The 9,912-nt window shown below is 37.0% G+C and overlaps 1 protein-coding gene across 1 annotated transcript in view; it reads right to left on the reverse strand.

The window, feature by feature from the left end:
• Positions 1-669: 669 nt before the first annotated feature.
• LOC100159519 (alpha-protein kinase 1) overlaps positions 670-9,912 on the reverse strand; it is a 29,460-nt gene continuing 20,217 nt past the window's right edge. The window contains exons 2-3 of the mRNA XM_001943751.5: positions 8,353-8,766; positions 670-3,655 (exon numbers count right to left, since the gene is read on the reverse strand). Of these exons, the coding sequence (XP_001943786.2) occupies positions 2,343-3,655; positions 8,353-8,766 (1,727 nt within the window). The 3' untranslated portion in view covers positions 670-2,342. The remainder of the gene's footprint in view (positions 3,656-8,352; positions 8,767-9,912) is intronic.

Here is a 9,912-nt window from a genome sequence, read left to right on the forward strand (position 1 = left end):
TATGAAAAGATGAAAGTGTTGTCGAAGAAAAATTAAAGAAAAACAATTTTTTTAGTTAACAATCTTACAGACATTTATTTTTTAAATATTGTACACATAAAATATAAAAAGAAGAAAAATACATGTCAGTCAAAGAAGACAGAACATTAGACACGTAAAATATAATATAATAAATATTATAACGTCTATTTTTTATTTTTTATTTTTTATACAAGTAATAAAAGTAAAATAATAATATACACTTATACATAAACATCAAACTTCACAAACTAGATAGAAAAATCTTTTAATTTATAATAACAATGATATAATGTAGTAACGTTTTTTTAGTATATATAATATATATATGTATAATGTATATAACAAATGTTTGGCAGCTCAAAAATGGAATAATTTTGCCTGCCATGCGCTTTGAACTTGTCAATTTTAGACAAATTTACTATTTACTGTAATATAGATTGTCAAATAATTTTAAGTAATAATTACATAATATTTATAGGAGTGAGCATGGAAAAAGTCCTACCTAAGTTCACTTTCTGTCCTAAAAAATGAAAACACGGGTACTCCTCAATTCGTAATACTCTCTTGCCAATAATTGTGTATTGGACGTTTTCTACCTCGGTGTGTATATTATCATAGGGCAGACGAACCTTAATAAGACTCTCTATAGTTATTATCTTTATCAGCTATTAAGAGTTATATAATATAGTTTTTGCAATAATCGTCAGTAGGCAGGCATAACTTATATTTGATGGTGCATTTATAGGTCTGAACTCAATATATTACAGAAGATATAAATGGTAACAATAATTATTTGAAATGTTTATTTACTATAGGTACCTGCTTTACCTCTTTTACCATACGAATATACGGTATTGCAATATTGTCTAGATCAGTGGGTATTATAGAAAACTGCTCAATTGAAAATATTCTTGATACGATGTAATTATGTATTAATTAGTAAAGAAAATATGATGCGCAGACACCGAGTGATGAAATGTATTATGGTAGAAAATAGATACATATGAACTGAATATAGGTAATATAAACCCATTGAGCGATTTACCATTTGTTGTACAAACGTTCGTATACAGATACAAAAACAAGCTATTATTATTGTATAATACAAAAAACACGATTAACTTACAAAATGACAAAATGTAAGACACCAATGAATGAATAAAAAAATAAACAACATTAATTATTTTATACTTACAGTAAAACACCTTAACAGTAAGTTGTTAAATAATTGTTAATAGTTTTCAGCGTTTTTTTTTAAATTTAGAAATTATATAAAATGCTTTTACCGAAGAACAAGTAGGGTGTTAACAGAAACAGATTTACAAAAAATTTACTAAACCTAATTTTGGGTAATTTACAGGAAAATATGGGGAAAAATAAATAAATAAATAAAACGAAGTATTAATTCTTTTTTTTGTATACAAAAATATGTCTTTTAAATTTTATTAATTTTATAAGAAAAGAATTCGTACCGTTTTAGCCTTCAAATTTAAATTTGTCCATAAAATAAAATTGTCAAAGAAATACCAGTAAAAATATATGTTGGAATGCAAAACAGGCATACCATAATAATGATAAAATTGAAAATTACAGTAATATTGATAAAAAGCAAATAAAATAAATGCAAAAGATAAACTAGTACATACTAATTATGCTAAAAATAAAAACCCTGGGGATATTCTAAAGCCCAACAGTGTATTTTAGCAAGGAATGTATTCGTGCATTATATTTTAATCATGGTTTAATCAGGTACTTCGATGAGTTTGATTCCTCGAATCGACACAACTGCTATAAATCAGGAAACCAGGCGTCAATTAATATTAAATATTATTTCACACAACTTGAGAAACACGGCTTAACTACGGAATACATTTCTAAATATTACGAATTCACCTGTTTGGATTGACAGATTTGTACGATTCACATATTAGTGAATAAATAATACCTATTTCGTTGTCAGATGTTATAAATCCTTACTACTTGAAAAGTACTCAAACAGATTTAAATTACTCTACGATGGCGTACGCTACATTCAAGATGATCCACATTGAAGTTACAAATCGTGTAGCACCAATAATTATTATATATAGTTATGTCCCTGTTTTGATTATGGCGACTTCATTGCCGACGGTATAAATACTCTGTGATCCAATTATAATGATAAGATAGGAATCGTAAGATGGAGTGACTCATACATTGGTATATTGTAACTAAACATGGTAACAGTGGTTTCTTCCGTGCTTACCTTTAGGTTGTAAGCACTCTTGTGTATGAAGAATAAATAAAAGGAAATAAATAAAGACATATTTGTATGCATGCGTCTACATGTGACCAGTGTCACCTGTTTGGAATCCCATGTGATGCATATGTTGTTGTTGCGACGATCCTTGCTGCTGATGCTGCTGTTGCTGCTGTTGTTGTTGCTGCTGTTGCTGCTGCTGCTGCTGCTGCTGTTGTTGTTGTTGTTGTTGTTGTGCTAGTAATGCCGCCATTTTGGTTTCTTTTTTCGTCCGTTGCTTCAAGTGAACCTTTGCATGTCTCTTTTTTTCGTCGCTTCTTGCGAACTTACGACCACACACGTCACATGTAAACGGTTTCTCGCCAGTGTGCGTTCGAATGTGTGTTGTAAGATGGTCAGATCTGGAGAACGATCGCATGCATATACGACACTGGAACGGTTTTTGGCCCGTGTGTATACGGATGTGCCTTGTAAGTTCATCAGATCTGGAGAACCGACGGTCGCAATGCTCCACTGGACATGCATATGGTCGCTCGTGCACCGGCGTCTTGCTAGGTCTGTTTGGGTACTTCCGGGGTTTCACCGGGACTAGCTTCAGTGGTAGTGATGACTGCTGGTACACTTGCGATAGTATTTCGTGTCCTTTGCTCGTCGATGGGTTATACTCAGCTAGCTGGACGCTGTAGCCTCCCTGCGACACGCTCGATGAACCTGGAGACTGAACGTCTACGTTTACCACGTTTGTGAACTCTTGTTTGGGAATCATTTGTTGTTGTTGAGATTGTAACTGCTGTTGCTGTTGTTGTTGTTGCTGTCCACCGTATTCGACCGGTGAGTCCAACCAATGGTATTTATTCACTGGCGACGACTGTTGTTGCATCATTTGACCACGGTTATGGTATATGAGATCTTGGTCATTTCCAGTCACTCCGCAACTGGCGTACGTGGGTGGTGCTTGTTTACCACAGTCGATACTCATTCCAAGCAATTCTACTTGACTCTGTTGAGATCTGTCTTCGTAGTGAGGACTGGAGCTGTGGTATGAGGTGGGCGTGCTCGATGGTTGAGGTTGGAGCAGGTTGAACAAAGGTGGAAATATGTTCTTGTCTGGACTAGGCAAAAGCCAAGAAGTGCTGAGGTGGTTGTTGTTATTGTTATTTGAGGAACTAGTTGAGCACGGAGCTGTTTGCATAGGACTATTCGTGGAGAACCTATAGCTGATCCTAGACTGCCCTGATGGTATGCTGGAGTTAGTTGTGTACATGACGTCCTGACCGGCATCGTCCTGTTCCGGTTCACCTCCGATGGCTTCTGTTTTTAATTGAAGAGATACCTCTAGCTTGTGTTCTATACCACTTCTATTGCTACCATTTTCATCAGTATCTTGCAATGATCCTAAAAAAAAAAAAACAAAATCATCATAATATATATATTATATATTATTTATATTGTGAATACCATATTATATTACGTCTTATAACAATTTATCGTGTTTTTACACTTCGCAAAAGAATCATATTGGTGTAAAACTAAATAGTTTAAAAACAACTTGTGACACGTGTCAGCTGGTGATTATTTTTTGTATAAAATTTGGATTTCTGCCACCATTCCACATTATACATTTATACGTTTAATAATAACTACGTGCTAGTTACTACGGCACTACTACTACGGAACGAGATACAAACACCAAAATTTCACTGATTGCTGCAATCTATTACCAGGTCCTACCTTTATTCATTTCAGCCACACATTTTCGTCAGTTTTAGCTACATTTCTCAATATTATTATGTTTATCTGTAGAGCTATACACTATATTCTATCATTTTTCAACGCTAATCAATACACATGATAATTAAATTGTCAAAACAAAAAAAAAAAAAAAATTATTATAATGTGATACGCTGTATATTGAATGCTATTTTATGTCTATTATTACAAGAGGAAACTGTATAGTACAGAATTAAATGAAATAATTATTATATACGATAAAGGATTTTTTAGCCGGTATCAAAATTTATCGATAATCTGCTTTTTTTTACCTTATCGAATTTTTGATAAATATTCACAGTCGATGAATAATATTTTTGGACGTCAGAATTTATAGATGCTGTGTATACGACTGTTTGTGGTTTTTAACGTGTGTCACATATTTTTCGGATTATCTCGACGGCGACGACAACTGGTTTATGCTGATGGTGAATTTGTTACTTTTTTCTACATACTTTTTACTTTTTATTATTCTATCGTCTTTCTAACCCATTCTAAACTATATAACCATCGCAACGCACCACGTACATTATGATGTTGAGCACGTATACATAACTGAAGACCTTATTAGAGGCATTCGTTAATCCGTGAAAATCCCGTATACCTACTTGGTATAATGTTATATAAAGATAGAAATAGTAATAAAAAAATCTTTTTTCTGAGCCAAATATTTCAGTTATTTTTTCTGCATCCAGGGCTACGCAAACACTTAAACCGTTGTTGAGTTATTATTATTATTAATGTTTTTCATAAAGCAACGGAAATGAAACAGTTGTGGTTTTATACTAAAACTATACACTATTAACGTGAACAATAAATAACGATTGTAATTGTTCGAACATTTATTTTATATATTATATTAAAACAAGGCAGATCGAAAATAGAGAGAGACCATAAACAATTACAACCTCTGATCAATGTTTATATTAAGTAGTTTTTTTAGTATCACGTTATATTGTTATTTATACATTCTTCTGAGACCCCAAAAAAAAAAAAAAAAATATATAAAACAACTGACCCAGTGGTTTGTAGACTATTGGGGATCACTATCAAGGCACCACATGCTGAGTGTTTAACTTTGGTTTTTTATATAAATATATACGAGTATAAACAACAGTGCCACAAACTAGAATACATTATTTTTATGAAAAATATTAACGTACGTATATTATAATGTAGTGTTATAAATCGTCTGGTAAAACCATGGGATGCCGAGAGAAAGCAAATGCCGCGACAATTTTTCTAGTTGGTTTCAAATTTTTTGAAAATAATAAAAACAATATTAGACGTCTGATGTTTTCGCCGCCAACGATTAGCGTAGTGAGCTTATCCGTGTTGGATACTATACTTACTGGTTATACTTCACATTTAGGTGCACATGTACCATATATAGTAACTCTGAACTCTTAATACATATTATAGGCACACATTTATTTATAGGGTTTATTAATTGTAATTGTTGCGAATGTGTGACGAAAAGCACATTGTATGTTGTATTAATATAACTGTTATATATTTTTAGGTTTATATTTCTATAATGTACTGCAGGTGGACAATGCGTGAATATGTGAATATTGTAGTATTGGTCGACTGCCAGATATTAGACGAGGTATGTTAATATAATAGGTGCCTATATATATATTTAATTTTAAAATTAACGTAATTCTCCCGGCAGTAAGAATACGAATTTGTTTGAACTAATGCTTCTATATAATTTCCCAATGTTTATTCAAAGATCTAAATAAACAAATTCTAGTCGTAAAAAAAAAAAACAAAAACGTTTAAAAGCAAAAGTTTTTAGACATGCCACAAAGCCAGCCATTTGGCGATAAATGTATACGTTTCACATATAGTCGCATGGTAATTAATACTTATGTTGGAACGCGCGGATTAAACATGGAATTAATTTACGCAATCGAAAAATATTAATTTATTGCATAAGTTTAAGAATTCTATTGGTCGTAAACTCGTAACCGAACGGCCGGTGCACGGCAACACATACCTACCTATACAATTATGGATGCGGTGGGCTGCGGCTGAACGCGTTATTTATACACGGCCACATAGGTGTTATAATTATTCAGACGATCGTAACGCAAAATCGATGGATGTACTTTCTGCGTATATACTATATAAGTTTTCAATATAATGCTTATGATATTAAAACTTGTATTAATATTATGTATTAGGATCGCCGAAAACAACTTCGTGATCATGTGATCTAAAAAAATGACTACACTATAATGGTATTACTTGTGTATAATAAGATATGTACTTTTATTTTTTACCGAGTTGCAAGCGGTCGTAATAAAAAGTGAAATCATTCGCATAAAATATGTATAACGACAAACGACCTCGTCAGTCAGTTACACAGGGGTCGGTTACTCGCGGGTTGTGAGTGAACGCGGTGGGTGGTGAGGTTTAAGTCTGGGCAGGAAGAATATTGATTTCGACTTCATCGCATAACAAACTTCCAGGAAAAGCAATATATAAAGTACGCAAATTATAACAGAGTGAAATATTTTTTCTGTCAAATTTCCACTCACATATTGGTACCTACATTTATTATATATTATGCATAACATGAGACACCACGCCATGGCAGCGATACCTAATTAACGTCACACACGCCGAATATATCGCAACTCATCGTAGTATTTTCCTTAAGTAGGTAGTTAATTGTGTATAATTTATATGTATAGGTACCTATCAGTCTATATCGATCTTTCCCTTCAGACTCCTCCTGGCTTTTACCTGACCGTCAACTCACGACGCCACTCATTCAACGATTCATCCCATTCATGTGGAGAGGGGCAACCAATACCACTACAATATTCCATTGTAAAATATTTAAGCCTCTTTCACACGGGACGGCTGGTATTGATCCACCGGCAGTGGCGGTTCGCACGCAATGCCACGGCCACCACCCTCTAGATCGCGCTCGAAACGCACCTAACCACAGCATTCCTGGTAAGTCCATTCAACTTGACACAACTTTTGTCCCCCACAACCCCTAATACCCCGCTCCACCACCAAAGAAAATTCAATCCCGCGCAAGCGTTCCCCGGAGCGCTGGATCACCAAACCTATACGCAATGATAACTTACCCACGCGACGTTTTTTTTTTTGTATATAACATAATTAACTAAAGATTTTATTTCCAACATTTAACGCGCGCACATTTATCTATATAGATAGACTGGTTAATGTTAAAAAAAATACTTGCCTGTGAGCATAAGTCACGAGAGAGAGTTGTGAAAATATATAGCCACGCTCAGAGACGGATCCAGGTGGGGGCTAAGGGCCCAGGCCCCCCAGACATATTTTTTTTATAAATATAAATATTATATAATATTAAATATAAACAAAATCTAAACTTCTTTTCACATTGTCGCTTTATTTTGTATTAAATAATCAATAATTTTATTTATCACATTGATTTCCTATACCTACTATAATGACAACATTTTTAAATTAAGAATAAAGTATAATATTTTCTTAAAATTGTATTTGTATTGTAAAAAAATTGTTGCCCCCCTCAAATCTTTGCTTTGGATCCGTGCCTGGCCACGCTGAGTTGCAGTATATATATAATATTTCATCTACGTATATTGGTGCTGTGGGGTGGAAACGAGAGGGAAATATATTTCATTCACCTTCCTGGCGTGCCGAGGTCACCGCGAAATCGATGAACGACTACCAGCGCGGGAGGGTCACTGACACGGGGTTGTTCAGGGGGTTATGGAAATTGTTTTCACATAATATTTCATTCATGTATACAATATGAAACGGAGAAACTACTATACTGCTATAAAGTCCTTACAATTTAATCATTATTTGGGATAATTACTATACTCCACGTTATTTTATAATGTAAATTTCAAGAAAATGTATAATGCGAAATTTCTCATATAAAATAATTATTAATTATTAACATTTTGTAAGTAGGTACTTTCATTTTTATTTACCTATAAACTCAACTTATTTTGTATGGATAATATTATGTGCTTATAGTATTTACTTCCACTATTTTTGATAGAAAATAAGACTTAGTGAATGTGCAACGGCTTAAAAAATAATAAATAATAAAAATATTAAGCTCGGGAAAATGTTGAAACAGGCCCAAAAAATAATAAATAATACAATTTATTAATTTCGGAAAAATTTTGGAAAAAAACGAACTTCTAGTCGAATGTTCCTTATATTTAAACATTTCTAGTTTAACACTTTCCAATCTCTACCTACCGTAATAAAGTAAAGAACCTATATAATATTATGTTTTATAATATATTTAAGTTAGAATTACAGGTTAGGACGGGTACCTGTTATGAGTGGCGGTTCTACGACTGTGGATGGGCCGAAAAACGAAGGTACTTCGGCGCTAGTCGTGACGGGCGTGTTGAGATCGGTGCCGGCGTTTCCCTGTGCCGGGCTGTGGCACGCCGAGTTACCGGTACCGTGTCCACCGTTGCCCACGTGTCCACCCGTGCTGGTGGCCACGCCGCCCTTGTACGTTTCGAAGCTGAGCACGTTAAAGTGGCCAGCGGCAGTGGTGGCCGTGGTGACGGCAGCCGCAGACTCGGCCAACAAGTACGGGTGGTGATGATGATGATGGTGATGGTGGTGATGCGCATGATGGAGCGGCCCGACGCCTGGCTCAAGGGCACTGCACTCCATGATCATATCGGCTTCGGGCTGTTGTTGGTGCTGCTGGTGTTGATGCTGCTCCGGGACACCTACGGCACAAGCGTCACGCCGATCGCAATTATTATTAACAGTGCCGTTACTGTTGTTGTTGTTGTTGTTGTTGTGGTTGGTGGTGGTGTGGTTGTCGTTCGCGGTACGATCGGCAACGGGTGCGCGGTCTTTCGGATCAATTATTGGGCACGGTGGCGGCGACTCTGGCGATTCGACCAGCTCGATGTCGTGGAACGGGTACCAATCGTCCGGTGGCGGCGACCACGAGCTGGGGGCCAGGGGCACGCGGATCACGCACCTGGACAGTGCCAGGCCTGAGCTGGGGGGTTGACGCGTTCGGTGACTAAAACGGCGACGAGCGAATAAAGTTTTTTTAGTAATCGTAAGTCCAGACGATGACCGACGGTGCGCGCATCAATGCGGTACCGTAGACTTATTGTGTTGTAATAATAAAATATTTATAATACAAACTGTGTTAAGAAATAGCGGACGTTCGGGTTTTTGAAAAACCAAAATTTCTTTTTTTCTGAACACGCGATGTGATATCAATACACCTAGAAAATGTATTATAGGTAGGCGTCGATGATATAATAATATTATAATTTATAACAATAAACGGGGGCGCGCGCACTCGACAACGACGGTAAATAGGACGCGCGTTTCGTCGTTACTGCGATAGTACTGCGGCAACGCACATGACTGGGGCCGCTGCACTTGCACACACACACAAACAAAAACGCAAAACGCACACGCACACGGTCACGCACACGCACGTGATGCTGGCGCCGGTCGACTTGTTGAACTGAAGGCGCGCGCGGCGCGTGTGTCGGGATACGCGGCGGCCGTACACACTGAGAAAGAGCGCACTGCCCACACCGCGGCGCGGGGCGACGTATAAGCGTCGGTTTTATGAATGAAGCCCGTCTCTGTCCCATATATGGCAACGAGCGCCGGCGGTGGCGGTGCGGAGGAGGCCGGGCGGACGGCGGCACCACGGACCAATGGCAGCGCGCCCGTAACGGTGACGTCGGCGTGACGTCACTCGCCGCAGACGACCTGCCGTACACGCACGAACCGCCGACACCGCCGCCACTACCGCCGGAGATGGTGGTGGACGCGGCGGTGATGGTTGCGATGGTGGTGGTGGTGTTTCGGCGATGGTGTCTCGCCGGTGGTGGTGGGGA

This window comes from Acyrthosiphon pisum, chromosome A3 (genome assembly GCF_005508785.2).
Source record: "Acyrthosiphon pisum isolate AL4f chromosome A3, pea_aphid_22Mar2018_4r6ur, whole genome shotgun sequence".
Classification (NCBI taxonomy): Eukaryota; Metazoa; Arthropoda; class Insecta; order Hemiptera; family Aphididae; genus Acyrthosiphon; species Acyrthosiphon pisum.